Raw genomic sequence first — 18410 nt, 5'->3', positions numbered from 1 at the left:
TCCCAGCTACTCGGAGGCTGAGGCAGGAGAATGGTGTAAACCCGGGAGGCAGAGCTTGCAGTGAGCCGAGATCGGGCCACTGCACTCCAGCCTGGGTGACACAGCGAGACTCCGTCTCAAAAAAAAAAAAAAAAAAAAAAAAAAAAAAAAAAAAAAAGAAGAGATCAGGGAATGAGGAATTAATGGGTACAAAGTTTATTTTTGTAATGATGAAAATGTTCTAAAATTAGGTTATGGTGATGGTTTCACAACTCTGTATTAGAGTAAAATCACTGAATTTTGTGGAGATTTTCCCACAAAGGCAACATATCCATTATACTAATAGAAAAGAACAAAACTAACATAATCATCTCAATAAATGTAAAAAAGTATTTGACAAATCTAATATCCATTTCTGATTCTCAGCAACCACGAATACAAGATAATTTCTTCAACCTCTTAAAGGGCATCTATGAAAAACCTATAGCTAATAATTAATGATGAAAAACTAAATGCTTTATCCCTAAGATCATGAACAAGGCAGAAATATCTGCTTTTATCACTTCTATTCAAAACTGTATTGGAGGATTTAGCCAGTACAATAAAGCAAGAAAAAAAAAATTGATCCAGATTCAAAAAGAAGTAAAACTGTCTTTATTAGCTGATGACATGATCACTTATATAGAACATTCTAAGAAAGCCACAAAAGTACTAGAACTAACAAAGATTTAGCAAAGTCACAGGATACAAGACCAATATACAAAAGTCAACTGAATTTTTAAAAATTTCTTTTTTAAAAATAAAAACGGTATATCTGTATATATTTAAGGTCTACAACATGAAGTTTGATATACATACTGAAATGATTAATACGTCAAGCTACTCAACATATCCATTACTTCTGTGTGTGTGTGTGCATGTGTGTGTTGAGAACACTTACACTCCACTCTCTTAGCAACTTTTTTTTTTTTTTTTTTTTTTTTTGAGATGGGGTATCATTCTGTTGCTGGTCTGGAGTACAGTGGTGTGATCATAGCTCACTGCAGCCTCAAATTCCTGGGCTCAAGCAATCCTCCTGCCTCAGCCTTCCAACTAGCTGGTACTACAGGTATGTGCCACCATGCTCAGCTATGCAATTTCAATTTTGCAGTATAGTATTATTAACTGTAGTCAACGTGCTGTACATTTATCCTACATAACTCAAACTTTGTATCCTCTGACCAACATTTCCCTATTTCCCCCACCTACCCTGTCCTTAGTTACCACCATTCCACTCTCTGCTTCTATGAATTTGACTTTTTTGGATTCCACATATAAATGAGATCATGTACTATTTGTGTTTCTGTGCCTGGTTTAGTTCACTTAGTGTAATGTGCTCCAGGTTTATCCATATTGTTGTATTTGATGAAAGAAATTAAAGAAGACACAAATAAATGGAGAGATATACCATGCTATGAATTGGAAGAATTAATACTGTTAAAATATCCAGGAAGGCAGAGCAAGATGGCTGAATAGAAGCCTCCACTGATTGCCCTCCCCACAGGAACAACAAATTTAACTGTCCATATGGCTGGGCATGGTGGTTCATGCCTATAATCCCAGCACTTTGGGAGGCAGGCAGATCACTTGAGGTCAGGAATTCGAGACCAGCCTGGCCAACATGGTGAAACCCCATCTCTACTAAAAATACAAAAATTACCTAGGCATGGTGGCAGGCACTTATAATCCCAGCTACTGGGGAGTCTGAGGCAGGAGAATCACTTGAACCTGGGAGGCGGAGGATGCAGTGAGCCATTGCACCACTGCACTCCAGCCTGGGTGACAGAGTGAGACTCTGTCTCAAAAACAAACAAACAAACAAAAAACAAAAACAAAAAAACTGTCTACACAAAAAAGCACCTTCATAAGAACCAAAAGTCAGTTGTGTAATCACAGCACCTCATTATACCTTCATGTTACTGAAAGAGGCACTGAAAAGGGTAGGAAAGACAGTACTGAACTGCCAACTCACCACTCCCCCATCCTTTGGCAGTGGCCATGTGCCATGGAGAACCTGTGCTTCGGGGAAGGAGAGTGCAGTGATTGTAGGAGTTTGCATTGGAACTCAGTTCTGCCCTTCCACAGTGGAAAGCGACACCAGGCAGAACTCAGCCAATTCTCATGTGGGAAGCAGTTAGACCAGCCCTAGCCAGAAGAGAATCATCTATCCCAGCAGGTTGGAATTTGAGTTCTGGCAAGCCTCACCACTACACCCTCAACTGCTTTGGGGTCCTAAATAAACTTGAAAGGCAGTCTACACCACAAGGACTGCAACTCCTAGGTAAGTACTAGTGCTGTGCTGGACTCACAGCCAGTGGACTTGGAGGGCATATTACCTAGTAAGAAATCAGATGACGTGACCGAAGGAGTGTTTGTGCCACCACTCCCCCAAACCAGGGAGTACAGCTCACAGCTGTGAAAGAGAGTCCTTCCTTCCACTTGAGAAGAGGAGATGGAAGAGTAGAGGACTTTGTCTTGCAATTTGGATACCAGTTCAGCCATAATAGGATAGGAAACCAGGGAGAGTCATGAGGCCCCTATTCTAGGCCCCCCAAGCTCCTGGACAACATTTCTAGACACACACTGGTCAGAAGGGAAGCCACTGTCTTGAAAGGAAGGACCCAATCCTGGCAGGACTCATTACCTGCTGACTAAACAGCCCTTGGGCCCCGAATAATCAGAAGCAGTAGCCAGGTAGTACATGCTGTGTGCTTTGAGTAAGACTCTGAGATATACTGGCTTCAGGTGTGACCCAGCACATTCCCAGCTGTGATGGCTATGAGGAGAGACTCCTTCTTCTTGAGAAAAGCAGAAGAGTAAAAAAGACTGTCTTGCAGCTTAGGTACCAGCTTGGCCATAGTGAGGTAGGGCACCAAGCAAGCTCTTGGGGTCCCCAGTTCCAGCACTTGGTTCTTGGACAGCATTTATGGACCTACCCTGAACCAGAGGGGAGCCCACTGCCCTGAGGGGTGAGTTTCAGGACTGGTAGCATTCACCACTAGCTGACTGAAGAGCCTTTGGGTGAACATTGGTGGTAGCCTGGCAGTACTTCCTGTGGGCCTGTGGCAGTGGTATCCATAGGGAGAGACTCCTCTGCCTGTGGGAAGGAGAGGAAAAAATGGGAAGGACTTTGTGTTATGGTCTGGGTACAAGCTCAGCCACAATAGCATATAGTGCCAGGTAGATTCCTAAAGTTTCCAACTCTAAGCCCTGGCTCCCGATGGTATCTCTGGAGCCACCCAGGCCCAGGGAACTTGCTACCATGGAGGGAAAAAAACAAGCCTAGATGGCTTCACCACCTGTTGATGTAGAGCCCTAGGCCTTCAGCAAACTAGGAGGTAGCCATGTAGTGGTTACAGTGGGCCTTGGACAAGACCCAGTGCTGTGCTGGCTTCAGGTCTGACCTAGTATACTCCCAGAGCTGGTGACCACAGTGGTGCTAGTGTTCCACCCCTTCTCCAGCTCCAGGGAGCTCAGCACGGATCTGAGGCAGTCTAGCTCACAAGGACTGCAACTTGGAGAGACTCCATTTTGGGGGAGAAAGTAATGGAAAAGAACAAGAATTATCTGGCAATCCAGAGAATTCTTCTGGATCTTATCCAAAACCACAAAGGTGGTACCTCTAATGCAGATATGGTTGCAGTAACCAAAAACTTAGATCACAACACCCAAGTCTCCCTGAATATCTGGAAAGCCTTCCCAAAAAGGACGGGTACAAACAAGCTCAGACTGAAGACTACAATAAATACCCAATTCTTCAATGCCCAGAAACAGATAAACATCCACAAGCACCAAGACCAACCAGGAAAACATGATCTTACCAAACGAACTAAATAAGGTAACAGGGACCAATCCCAGAAAGACAAAGTTATGTGACCTTTCAGGCAGAGAATTCAAAATAGCTGTTCTGAGGAAACTCAACAAAATTTAAGATAACACAGACAAGGAATCCAGAATTCTATCAGATAAATTTAACAAAGAGATTGAAATAATTAAAAAGAGACAAGCATAAATTCTGGAGTCGAAAAATGCAATTGACATGCTGAAGAATGCATCAGGCCGGGCGCGGTGGCTCAAGCCTGTAATCCCAGCACTTTGGGAGGCCGAGACGGGTGGATCACGAGGTCGGGAGATCGAGACCATCCTGGCTAACACGGTGAAACCCCGTCTCTACTAAAAAATACAAAAAAAAAACTAGCCGGGCGAGGTGGCGGGCGCCTGTAGTCCCAGCTACTCGGGAGGCTGAGGCAGGAGAATGGCATAAACCCGGGAGGCGGAGCTTGCAGTGAGCCGAGATTGCGCCACTGCACTCCAGCCTGGGTGACAGAGCCAGACTCCGTCTCAAAACAAAAACAAAAACAAAACAAAACAAAACAAAAAAAAGAATGCATCAAAGTCTCTTAGCAGCAGAATTAAGCAGAAGATTAGTGATCTTGAAGTCAGACTATCTGAAAATACACAGTGAGAGGAGACAAAAGAAAAAAGAATAAATAAGAATAAGGCACATATTCAAGATCTAGAAAATAACCTCAAAAGTGCAAATCAAGGAGGTATTGGTCTTAAAGAGGAGGTAGAAAGAGAGAGATGGGGTAGAAAGTTTATTCAAAGGGTAACACCTGGCCGGGTGCGGTGGCTCACACCTGTAATCCCAACACTTTGGGAGGCCAAGGAGGGCGGATCACCTGAGGTCAGGAGTGTGAGACAAGCTGGGCCAACATGGCAAAACCAAGTCTCTACTAAAAAATACAAAAATCAGCTGGGTGTGGTGGTGCACCTGTAGTTTCAGCTACTCAGGAGGCTGAGCCAGAAGAATTGCTTGAACCCAGGAGGCAGAGGTTGCAGTGAGCTGAGATCATGCCACTGTACTCGAGCCTGGGTGACAGAGCATGACTCTGTCTCAAAAAATCCAAAAGAAACAAAAGGGATAATACCAGAGAACTTTCCAAACCTAGAGAAAGCTATCATTATTCAAGTACAAGAGGTTATAGAACACCAAGCAGATGTAACCCAAAGAAGACTACCTCAAGGCATTTAATAATCAAACTCCCAAAGGTCAAGGATAAAGAAAAGATCCTAAAAGCAGCAAGAGAAAATAAATGACATACAATGGAGTTCCAATATGTCTGGCAGCAGACATTTTAGTGGAAACCTCTCAGGCCAGGAGAGAGTGGCAGGACATGTTTAAAGTGTTGAAGAAAAAAAAAAACGTTTACCCTAGAATAATATATCTGGCAAAAAATATCCTTCAAACATGAAAGAGAAATAAAGACTACCCCAGACAAACAAGCTGAGAGATTTCATCAACATCATACTTGTCCCTTAAGAAATGCTGAGGTGGCCAGGTGCAGTGGCTCACACCTGTATTCCAGCACTTTGGGAGGCTGAGGCGGGAGCATTGCCTGAGCTCAGTAGTTCGCAACCAGCCTGGGCAACATGGTGAAACCCCCTCTCTACTAAAATACAAAAAAACTAGCTGGATGTGCCAATGTGCACCTGTAGTCCCACCTATTTGGGAGGCTGAAGCAGGAGAACTGCTTGAACCCAGAAGGTGGAGGTTGCAGTGAGCCGAGATCATGCCACTGCACTCCAGCCTGGACAACAGAGCGAGACTCCATCTCAAAAACAAAAGGAAGAAGGAAAAAAAGAAATGCTGAGGGGAGCACTTCAATTAGAAAGAAAAGGATATTAATAAGCAATAAGAAAGTATCTAAAGGTACAAAACTCACTGGTAATAGTAAGTTCACACAAAAAAGACAGTATTATAACACTGTGATTGTGTGTGAATTACTCATATCTTAAGTAGAAAGTCTAAAAGATGAACTGATCAAAAATAATTACTATAAAAACTTTTTAAGACATTGACAGTACAATAAGAAATAAATAGAAACAACAAAAAAATTAAAAAGCTAGGGGACAAAGTTAAAGTGTAGAGTTTTTATTAGTTTTCTCTTTGTTTCTTTGTTACTTTTTTGTTTGTTTATGCAATCAGTGTTAAGTTGTCATCAGTTTACAATAATGGGTTATAAGACATTATTTGCAAGTCTCATGATAACCTCAAATCAAAAAACATACAACAGACACTCAAAAAATAAGAAGCAAGAAATTCAAACATACCACCAGAAAAGAATCATCTTCACTAAAAGAAAGTCAGAAAGGAAGAGAAGACCATAAAACAACCAGAAAATAACAAAATGACAGGAGTGAGTCCTTACTTAACAATATCAAGTGAATGTTAACAGACTAAACTTTCCAATCAAAAGACATAGGGTGGGCCAGACACAGTGGCTCACATCTGTAATCTCAGCACTTTGGGAGGCCAAGGCAGGAGGATCACCTGAACCCAGGAGTTCATGGCCAGCCCAGGCAACATGGCGAGATCCTGTCTCTACAAAAATTTTAAAAATTAGCCAAGTGTGGTGGTGCATGCCTGTGGTCCTAGCTACTTGAGAGGGTGAGATGGTAGGATCACTTGAGCCCAGGAGGTTGAGACTGAAGTGTGCTGTGTTTACACCACTGCACTAAAGCCTGGGTGACAGAAAAAGATTGTCTTAAAAAAAAAAAAAAGTGATTGAATGGATAAAAAAAATAAGATCCAATGATCTGTTGCTTACAAGAAACACTTCATCTTTAAAGACACATATAAACTGAAAATAAAGGAATGGAAAAAGATATTCCATGCAAATGGAAACCAAAAAAGAGCAGGAGTAGACAAAATAGATTTCAAGATAAAAACGATAAAAACAGACAAAGAAAGTCATTATATAATGATAAAGGGTTAAATTCAACAAGAGGACCTCTTGTTGAATTGCATATATATTCAACCATTATAAATATATATGCCCCTAACACTGGAGCACCCAGCTACATAAAGCAAATGTTATTACAGCTAAAGAGAGAAATAGACCCCAATACAATACTAGTTGAAGACTTCAACACCCTCACTTTCAGCATTGGACAGATCATCAAGACAGAAAATCAATGCAGAATCATCAGACTTAATCTGCACTATAGACAAAATGGACCTAATAGATATTTACAGAACATATCACCCAACAGCTGAAAAATACACATTCTTCTTCTTAGCACATGGATCATTCTCAAGGAAAGATCATATGTTAGTCCACAAAGCAAGTATTAAAACATTCAAAGTATTGAAATAATATCAAGCATCTTCTCTGATCACAGTGAAATAAAACTAGAAATCAATAATAAGAGGAATTTTTGAAACTATACAAATATGGGAACTAAACAATATGCTCCTGAGTGACCAGTGGCTCAATGAAGAGATTAAGAAAGAAATTTAAAGATTTCTTGAAACAAACAACAATGGAAACACAACCTACCCAAACCTATGGGATAACAATGAAAGCCGTACTAAGAAAAAAGTTTATAGCTATAAGTGCTTACATCAAAAAAGAAGAAAAACTTCAAATAAACACCCTAATGATGCATCTTAAAGAACCAGAAAAGCAAAAGCAAACCAAACCCAAAGTTTTTAGAAGAAAAGAAACAATAAAGATCAGAGCAGAAATAAATGAAATTGAAATGATGAAAACAATTATAAAAATCAATGAAGAGTTTTAAAAAAAAAGTTGACAAGGCCGGGCGCGGTGGCTCAAGCCTGTAATCCCAGCACTTTGGGAGGCCGAGACGGGTGGATCACGAGGTCAGGAGTTCGAGACCATCCTGGCTAACACGGCGAAACCCCGTCTCTACTAAAAAATACAAAAAACTAGCCGGGCAAGGTGGCGGGCGCCTGTAGTCCCAGCTACTCGGGAGGCTGAGCCAGGAGAATGGCGTAAAAACCCGGGAGGTGGAGCTTGCAGTGAGCTGAGATCCGGCCACTGCACTCCAGCCCAGCGACAGAGCGAGACTCCGTCTCAAAAAAAAAAAAAAAAAAAAAAAAAGTCGACAAACCCTTAGCCAAACTGAGTAAGATAAAAAGAGAGAAGACCCGAATAAATAAAATCAGAGATGATAAAGGAGACGTTACAACCAATACCACAGAAATTCAAAGGAGCATTATAGGTTACTATGAGCAACTATATGCCAATAAATTGGAAAACCTAGAAGAAATGAATAAATTCTTAGACACATACAACCCACCAATACTGAACCATGAAGAAATCCAAAACCTGAACAGACCAATAAGTAATGAGACTGAAGCTATAATATAAAGTTTCCCAGAAAAGAAAAGCCCAGGACCTGATGGCTTTACTACTGACTCTACCAAACATCTAAAAAAGAACTAATACGAATCCTACTCAAGCTATTCCAAAAAATAGAGGCAGAGGAAATACTTCTAAACTCATTCTACAAGGCCAGTATTACCCTAATACGAAAACCAGACAAAGATATATCAAAAAAGAAAACTCCATGTCAATAATTCTGATAAACATTGATGCAAAAATCATCAACAAAATACTAGTAAACCAAATCCAATAACACATTAAAAAAATCATTCATCATGACCAAGTGGGATTTATCCTGGGGATGCAAGGATGGTTCAACATACAGAAATGAATCAATGCAATGTATCATATATCAACAGAATGAAGGACAAAAATTATATGATAATTTCAAGTGATGCTGAAAAAGCATTTAATAAAATTCAACATCCTTCATGATAAAACCCATAAAAATATCTGGGGATAGAAGGAATATATCTCAACATAATAAAAGCCATATATGACAGAACCACAGCTAGAATCATACTGAATGGGAGGAAACTGAAAGCCCTTCCTGTAAGATCTGGAACACAACAAAGATGCCCACTTTCACCACTGGTATTCAACATAGTACTGAAAGTCCTACTTAGAGCAATCAGACAAGAAAAAGAAATAAAGGGCATCCAAATTGGAAAGGAAGAAGTTAAATTATCTTTGTTTTCTGATGACATAACCTTATATTTGAAAAAAAATCTAGCCAGGCACGGTGGCTCATGCCTGTAATCTCACCACTTTGGAAGGCCAAGGCATGTGAATCACCTGAGGTCAAGAGTTTGAGACCAGCCTGACCAACCTGGTGAAACCCTGTCTCTACTAAAAATACAAAAATTAGCTGGGCGTGGTGGCAGGTGCCTGTAATCCCAGTTACTCGGGAGGCTGAGGCAGGTGAATTGCTGGAACCCAGGAGGTGGAGGTTGCAGTGAGCTGAGATTGCACCATTGCACTCCAGCCTGGGGGACAAGAGCAAGACTTCATCTCAAAAAAAAAAAAAAGTGAAAGAAAAAAATCTAGAGACTCCACCAAAAAACTATTAGAGGCCAAGCATGGTGGCTAATGCATGTAATCCCAACACTTTGGGAGGACACAGCAGGCCAATCACTTGAGGTCAGGAGTTCAAGACCAGACTGGCCAACATGGCAAAACTCCGTCTCTACTAATAATACAAAAAAATTAGTTGGGCCTGGTGGTATGTGCCCATTGTCCCAGTGACTCAGGAGGCTGAGGCAGGAGAATCACTTGAACCTGGAGGCGGAGGTTGCAGTGAGCTGAGATTGCACCACTGCATTCCAGCCTGTGTGATGGAGTGAGACTCTGTCTCCAAAAAAAAACCTATGAGAACTGATAAACTCAGTAAAGTTGAAAGATACAAAATCAACATATAAAAATCATTGCATTTCTATATGCCAACAACAAACAATCTGAAAAGGAAATTTTAAAAAGTAATCCTGCTTATCATAGCCACAAATTAAATACCTAGAATTAACCAAAGCATTGAAAGAGATCTATAATTAAAACTATAAAACATTGATGAAAGAAATTGAAGAGGACACACAAAAAATGGAAAGATATTCCATGTTCATGGATTGGAAGAATCAGTACTGTTAAAATATCTATACTACCCAAAGCAATCTACAGATTTAATGCAATCCCTATCAAAATACCATGAAGTTCTTCGCAGAAATAGAAGAAACAACCCCCAAAATTATATGGAACCACAAAGACCCAGAATAGCCAAAAACCATCCTAAGCAAAAAGAACAAAACTGGAAGAATCACATTAGCTAACTTCAAATTATACTACAGAGCTATAGTAACCAAAACAGCATGGTAATGGAATAAAAACAGATGCACAGACCAATGGAACAGAATAGAGAACCCAGAAACAAATCCACCCACCTATAGTGAACTCACTTTTGACAAACGTGCCAAGAACATACACTGGGGAAAAGACAGTCTTTTCAGTAAATGGTGGCAGGAAAACTGAATATCCATATGCAGAAAAATGAAACTAGGCCCCTATCTCTTGTCATATAAAACAATCAAATCAAAATGGATTAAAGATTTAAATATAAGACCTCAAATTATGAAACCACTACAAGAAAACATTGGGGAAATTCTCTAGGACATTGGTCTGGGTAAAAATTTCTGGCATAATACTCCACAAGCACAGGCAATTGAAGAAAAAAAATGGACAAATGGGATCACATCAAGGTAAAACGCTTCTGCACAGAAAGGATACAATCAACAAAGTGAAGAGACAACCCACAGAATGGGAGAAAATATGTGCAAACTACCCATCTAACAAGGAATTAATAACCAGAATACATAAGGGACTCAAACAATTCCATAGGAAAAAAATCTAATAATCTGATTAAAAATAGGCAAAAGATGGCCAGGCACAGTGGCTCATGCCTGTAATCCCAGCACTTTGGGAGGCCAAGGTGGGTGGATCACCTAAGGTTGGGAGTTCGAGACCAACCTGACCAACATGGTAAAACCCCATCTCCACTAAATATACAAAATTAGCCAGGCGTGGTGGCGCATGCTTGTAATCCCAGTTACTAGGGAGGTTGAGGTAGGAGAACCACTTGAACCCGGGAGGCAGAGGTTGCAGTGAGCTGAGATCGTGCCATTGCATTCCAGCCTGGGCAACAAGAGAGAAACTCTGTCAAAAAAAAAACAAAACAAAACACTTGATCATTAAAAAGTCAGGAAACAACAGGTGCTGGAGAGGATGTGGAGAAATAGGAAGACTTTTACACTGTTGGTGGGACTATAAACTAGTCAACCATTGTGGAAAACAGTGTGGCGATTCCTCAAGGATCTAGAACTAGAAATACCATTTGACCCAGCTATCCTACTGGATATATACCCAAAGGATTATAAATCGTGCTGCTATAAAGACACATGCACAAGTATGTTTACTGCGGCACTATTCACAATAGCAAAGACTTGGAACCAACCCAAATGTTCATCAATGATAGACTGGATTAAGAAAATGTGGCACATATACACCACGGAATACTATGCAGCCATAAAAAAAGATGAATTCATGTCCTTTGTAGGGACATGGATGAAGCTGGAAACCATCATTCTCAGCAAACTATCGCAAGGACAAAAAAACCAAACACTGCATGTTCTCACTCATAGGTGGGAATTGAACAACGAGAACACTTCGACACAGGAAGGGGAATATCACTGTTGTGGGGTCGGGGGAGTGGGGAGGGATAGCATTAGGAGATATACCTAATGTAAATGACGAGTTAATGGGTGCAGCACACCAACATGGCACATATACACATATGTAACAAACCTGCACATTGTGCACATGTACCCTAGAACTTAAAGTATAATAAAAAAAATTTTTTTTTAATTAAAAAAAGGGTAAAATAAATGGCAAAAGATTTGAATAGACATTTCTCAAAAGAAGACATACAAATGGCAAACAGGCATATGAAAAGGTGCTCCACATCACTGATCATTAGAGACATGCAAATCAAAACTACAGTGAGATATCACCTCAGCCCAGTTAAAACAGCTTTTACCCAAGAGTCAGGCAATAAGAAATGCTGGCAACGATGTGGAGCAAAGGGAACCCCTGTACACTGTTGGTGGAAATGTAAAGTAGTACAACCACTATGGAAAACAGTTTGGAGGTTCCTCAAAAAGCGAAAAATTGGGCTACCATACGATCCAGCAATCTTATGATTAATGCAACGCTATTCACAATATCCAAGATTAGGAAGCAACCTAAGTGTCCATCAACAGACAAATGGATAAAGAAAATGTGGTATGTATAGGCAATGGAGTACTATTTAGTCATAAAAAAGAATGAGATCCTATCATTTGCAACAACATGGATGGAACTGGTGGTCATTATGTTAAGTGAAATAAGCCAGGCACTGAAAGACAAACCTCACATGCTCTCATTTATTTGTGGAGTTAAAAATAAAAACAATTGAACTCATGAACATAGTAGATGGATGGTTACCAGAGGCTATGAAGGGTAGTAGGAGAGTTGGGTGGGGGAGGTGGGGCTATTTAATGGGTTAAAAAAAATAGTTAAATTGTTAAAATGGCCATACTGCCCAAAGCAGAGAAATCTACAAAGCAGGGAACTACAAAACCACAATGACATACCATCTTACACCAATCAGAATGGCTATTAATAAAAAGTCAAAAAACAACAGATGTTGGAGAGGATGTGGAGAAAAGGGAATGCTTATACATTTTTAGTGGGAATGTAAATTAGTACAATCTCTATGGAATACAGTATGGAAATTTCTCAAAGAGCTAAAAATAGAACTACCATTCAATCCAGCAATTCCACTACTGGGTATCTACCCAAAGGAAAAGAAACCATTATATGAAAAAGACACCTGCACTCGTTATGTTTATCATAGCACTATTCACAATAGCAAAGTCAGAGAATCAACCTAAGTGTCCATCAAGGGATGACTGGATAAAGAAAACACATACACACACAGAAACACACACACACACACCACCGAACACTACTCAGCCATAAAATAAAACTGAACGCCATTATCCTAAGTAAAATAACTTAGGACAAGAAAAGGATGAGAGAACTAGGAAGTAGTGGGAAGAGAGGGATACTGAGGGGCATGAGGGAACTTTTGAGTGATAATCTCATGGGTGTATGCATATGTCAAAGGTTATCAAATTGAGCCGGGCGCGATGGCTCATGCCTGTAATCCCAGTACTTTGGGAGGCCAAAGTGGGCAGATTGCCTAAGGTCAGGAGTTTGAGACCAGACTGGCCAACATGGTGAAACCCTGTCTCAACTAAAAGTACAAAACATTTAGCTGGTTGTGGTGGCACACACCTGTAATCCCAGCTATTCGGGAGGCTGAGGCGGGAGAATCACTTGAGCCTGGGAGGCAGAAGTGGCAGTGAGCCAAGATTGCACACTGCACTCCAGCCTGGACGGTAAGAGTGAAACTCTGTCTCACAAAAAAAAAAAAAAAAAAAAAAACTTACCAAATTGTGTACTTTAATATGTACAATTTGTTGTATTATGTCAATTTACCACAAGGAAGCTGTGTTTTAAAATAATGTGGAGCAAATTTGACAAAATATTAACATTTATTAAATCTTGACAGTGAGTACGTTGGTGTTAATGTTTCTCCATACTTTTCTATATACTTAAAATCGTTCATAATATAATTTAGAAAATCTAATCAAACCCCTAATGTTACTGCTAAGCAAACTGAGTAAATGGTAGAGAGAGGGCTGGGGCCTAGACCTCTAGACTCCCAGTTTAATGCTTTTTTCATTTTATGAGAGAAAAAGTAGTAAATTTGCATACATATATAAGGTTCAGAGAGAAATGCTTACCCTTAAATGTATTCATTGTGCCAATGTTTCGAAGAATTCTTCTAGGACTGTTTGCTGCATAACAAGCTGCCTTTTCATATTCACCAAGTGAGATTAACTCATTAAATCTATAGGCATCACATTTTATAATGTGTTATAATGACACAAAAAGAGAAAAAACTGATTAGAAATGTTTAATACAGACCAAATATAGTGGCATAAAGATATGGAAAAACAAAAAGGAATTCTAATAAACTGTAACTAGAATCATTCACCCTGTAAGATGTTCTCTGAAATCTTTCTCTAATATTCTGTTGGGTTTTTTTTAAGTCTCAGAATAAAACTCCCACCTGCTAGCTAACTTTGAACATGATCCTAAACTTTATTCCTATAGCACTTACAGCAAGCCATAGAGAATGGAAGAAAGAACTTGAATTTATTATGAACTCAGATTTTTTTCCCCGCATATCATTTCCACATGAAAAAGTACTGGTATCAGAGGAAAGAAGGGCAATCTACTTAGAAATGCCACCTGAAGGAAATACTAATTGAAGACAGAAGCTGCTAAATTGGGCCGGGCGTGGTGGCTCACACCTGTAATCCCAGCACTTTGGGAGGCCGAGGCGGAGGGGATCATGAGGTCAGGAGATCAAGACCATCCTGGCTAACATGGTGAAACCCCGTCTCTACTAAAAATATTAAAAAAAAAAAATTAGCCAGGTATGGTGGCATGTGCCTGTAGTTCCATCTGCTCAGGAGGCTGAGGCAGGAGAATCACTTGAACCCAGGAGGCGGAGCTTGCAGTGAGCCGAGATTGCGCCACTGCACTCCAGCCTGGGCCACAGAGCTAGACTCCATCTCAAAAAAAAAAAAAAAAAAAAAAGAAGCTGCCAAATTGGAGATCAAGAGGTGTCCTTGGTATTCAGAAGCCTATGTTGTTCTGCCAGGCAACAGGCTCCCAGTCAAAGATTAACACAAGAAGGAAAGATAATAGTTAAGATAACTTAAGCCTCTACTCCTCTTCCTATGGCAAAAGGTCTTCAAATCAGTCCTTACCTCACAATTAATAAAACTAGGATAAACAGAAGTTACATAGTGCTGCAAATGAATGTAGAGCCCCAGGCGGAAAACCTACTAAAGTAATATTAAGCAAAATACATAAAACTTTCAATCTCAATGAGGGTTTTTCTCTCATATCAAACTGTCAGACTTAGAGAAGCATTACAGTGTAAGGAAATAACATGAGCTTTTGTGCTCTCCCCAAAATTATCTTTACCCCCTTCTTTTTACATACCAACCTTCCAATTAACAGTTGAAAACTGTTTAACATATAAAGACCAGGAATATTACATAGGTTCATTACAGATAAGCCTTATAGCCTGTGAATTAACCTCTTAAAGAATATAGTCTTACTATGTATTAAAAATGTTTAAAAATGCACGTGCATGTTAAACACCAAGGGAGCAGCTGTGTGGGGAAAAAAGGAGGGAAAAGGAATTGAAGACAGGAGGAATGATACACAGCGGGATGTTAACTATAACAAACTTCTACAAAAACAGCTGAAGCAAATACTGCAAAATGTTAACTTCTTGCTAAATTGGTACACAGAATAACATTTTGTTAATGTTATTCTCTGTATTTTTATGAATACTTGAAAAGATTTGATAAAAGTAATATTTGATAAAAAGTAAACAAAGTATAAAAAAGGATACAGTCTTAAATCTCTTTAATTTTCTATTATATACTATATATAATAACTTAAGTATTAGGGAGAAATATGCCTTCTTAATAAGTCATGGGATAGAAATAATGAGAAAGAAAGGACTGAATTGGCTAGAATAATCTGAATCAGGAAGACATTCTCAAAAACATTTTGTAACATCAGGTTGATAGCTAGGAAATGTAAGAAAAATACAGGTTGAGATTCCCTTATCCTAAATGCTTGGGACCAGAAATGTTTTGGATTTCAGATTTTTTCATATTTTAGAATATATGCATATACATAATGAGATATCTTGGGGATGAGACCCAAGTCTAAACACAAAATTTATATTTCATATATACCATATACACATAGCCTGAAGGTAATTTTGTGTAATACTTTTTTTTTTTTTTTTTTTTTTGAGTCTTGCACCATTGCTTGGGCTAGAGTGTGCAGTGGCACAATCTCAGCTCACTGCAACCTCTGCCTCCCAGGTTCAAGCAATTCTCCTGCCTCATTCTCCCTAGTAGCTGGCATTACAGGCATCCGCCACCACGCCCAGCTAATTTTTTGTATTTTTAGTAGAGATGGGGTTTCACCATGTTGGCCAGGCTGGTCTCGAACTCCTGACCTTGTGATTCACCCGCCTCAGCCTCCCAAAGCATTGGGATTACAGGCGTGAGCCACTGTGCCCAGCCGGTAATTTTATATAATACTTCTAATAATTTTGTGCATGAAACAAAGTTTGTGTACATTGATTCATCAGAAAACACAGGTATCACTATCTCATGTCAGTGCTCAAAATTTTTTGGATTTTGGAGCATTTCAGATTTCAAATTTTCGGATTAGGAATGCTTAACCTGTATAAATAAAACATATCAACATTATAATCCTCTTATCTCCTCTGAAAAACCTCCTAGATTCCCAATGTGGTATTTTATTCGCAAAGAATCTATGAAAAAATATAATTCTGAAAAATTAAAGCTTTTAAAATAGTTGCCTTTCAATGTAGTGAAGCATAATTTCAGCTTCTTTTGCCCTGTGTGGATCATCTTCCATTAGTTCTTCAACAATGCCTTGGTCACCTGTAAATATTGAAAGTACCACTGGAAGATATTTAAGGTTACTTATCAATAGAAAACAATAAACATACATGTGTTTAATACCAACAACTTATTGCTATAGATCCTAACAGCATCAACCTCTTCCAAAACTTAGTGGCCTCCTCCTCCCTTTCCTCTTTATGTTGATGTACATTTTCAGGCATTCTGTCTTTGGCTCACCAAGTCTGTTCTTTACTAATTACCTGTTAGTTAGCTGTTGAAGGAAGGAACCCATAGGGTAACAGAGAACTAGTTGAAGTATGTTTTTGCTTTTTTTTAACTCGGCCTAAGAAAACCCCATTCTAACTTTCTAGGGGAAAAAAATGTCTTCCATTATTGCTACTAATTTAAAAATATAGATAATCTACCTTGTAAATATTTGGTTTTCTGAATTTGCTCCACAAAGTCTTGAAATGGGCTGCTCATATCAGATTTTACCCATGAAGTAAGTGCCTGTGAAATTATCTGCAGTCTTTGATGACTATAAAGATAAAAAACGTCAATAACATACTGAGCCTAAAATCAAATGGTGGAATATTAGAATAAACACAAATAAAACTCCAAACTTCAAAAACCTATGATCAACTTCCATACCAAAACTGTAACTTTCTGTTCAGATTTTCAGCTACATCTCGCCGTTTTAATAACACAATCATTTCTTCATCTAAATCAGACTTCCTCTGAGCTGGCACATATTTTATCAACATAGCTTGTTTAATTTCTGCATATTTATCTTCAAGATGTTTCATATATTTAGTGAGAGCATCTAGATTCATGGATTCTTGGAGAGTCATGCCTATGGGAAAAGGGAACAAATCAAACAGGCCAAGCCATGTGTGGGACGTCTGTGTTCAAAGAGCAAGTCTTAGAAAGACAGTTCACTATGTTAAGAAACAATTTAGAAATGATAGTATGTACTTACAGCTTACTGAACATAGGTAAAATTAGCATAAACTTGTAAATGGCTAGCAGGTTATTATTGATTGATTGATTGATTGATTGTATAGAGACAGTCTAGTCTTAAACTCCTGGGCTCAAGCAATCTGCCCACTTCAGCCTTCCAAAGCGCTGGGATTAAAGGCGTGAGCCACTGTGCCAGGCCAGGCTAGCAGTTTTATTTTAATTTATTTTATTTTTATTTTTTTTGAGACAGAGTCTCACTCTGCTGCCCAGGCTGGAGTGCAGTGATGTAATCTTGGCTCACTGCAATATCCGTCTCCCAGTTCAAGCGATTCTCCTGCCTCAACTTCCTGTAGTAGCTGGGACTATAGGCGCGTGCCACCATGCCCGGCTAATTTTTGTATTTTTAGTAGAGACGGGGTTTCACCATGTTGGCCAGGATGGTCTTGAACTCCTGACCTCAGGTGATTCACTCACCTCGGCCTCCCAAAGTGCTGGGATTACAGGCATGAGCCACCACACCCGGCCTCAGGCTAGCAGTTTTAAACATTATCAATGAAGACTCAGTGAAGACTGAGAACACACAAACCTTAGCATCTGAAAAAAATTTTTTTAGTGATTTCATTAACATACCCTGAAGACCCCTAAATATCACTCTTACTCAGTAACACCAAGAGCTTCTGCCTAACAATTCAGGATTTGTCAACTGATTTCTCTCTAAACAAATCTCTCATTACCCTATTATAGCGAACCCCAGAGTAATCAGTTTATTATTCCCAACACAAATATAAATGCCTGCCAAATCTTCAGTCCTCTCTCTCACTGTCCCCTCTACTTATTATTCCTCTGTCTCTTTCTCTTCAAATGCCTTTGAGAGAGAGAGAGAGAGACTCTCACAGGGTCTACCCAGGCTGGTCTCAAACTCCTGGGCTCAAGAGATCCTCTCACTTCAGCATCCCAAAGTAATTACAGGCATGAGCCACTGTGCCCAGCCCTAAATAATCTTCCTTTCTCATCTGGGCCAATTGTTGACTTCAGTACATATCACAAAATACTCCTCCTCCAAAAACTTACCTGAATTGATTCTACTTGATTTTAACCAGTCCCTTACCCAGAATCTTCT

General features: G+C 39.5%; 2 protein-coding genes across 7 annotated transcripts in view; one reads left to right on the top strand and one right to left on the bottom strand.

Annotated features, from left to right (window-relative positions):
- RPS27A (ribosomal protein S27a) overlaps nt 1-18410 on the top strand; it is a 169332-nt gene that overhangs the window by 126410 nt on the left and 24512 nt on the right. The window lies entirely within an intron of this gene.
- CLHC1 (clathrin heavy chain linker domain containing 1) overlaps nt 1-18410 on the bottom strand; it is a 66425-nt gene that overhangs the window by 26462 nt on the left and 21553 nt on the right. For all 6 annotated transcript variants that reach the window (XM_050754671.1, XM_050754675.1, XM_050754672.1 and 3 more), the window contains 4 exons: nt 16982-17183; nt 16756-16868; nt 16285-16369; nt 13604-13710 (listed from right to left, as the gene is read on the bottom strand). In XM_050754671.1, coding sequence (XP_050610628.1) covers nt 13604-13710; nt 16285-16369; nt 16756-16868; nt 16982-17183 — 507 coding nt within the window. The remainder of the gene's footprint in view (nt 1-13603; nt 13711-16284; nt 16370-16755; nt 16869-16981; nt 17184-18410) is intronic.

Source organism: Macaca thibetana, chromosome 13 (genome assembly GCF_024542745.1).
Source record: "Macaca thibetana thibetana isolate TM-01 chromosome 13, ASM2454274v1, whole genome shotgun sequence".
NCBI classification, from domain to species: domain Eukaryota; kingdom Metazoa; phylum Chordata; class Mammalia; order Primates; family Cercopithecidae; genus Macaca; species Macaca thibetana.
The sequence above is the reverse complement of the archived record's forward strand: the minus strand, read 5'-3'. Positions and strand labels throughout refer to the sequence as shown.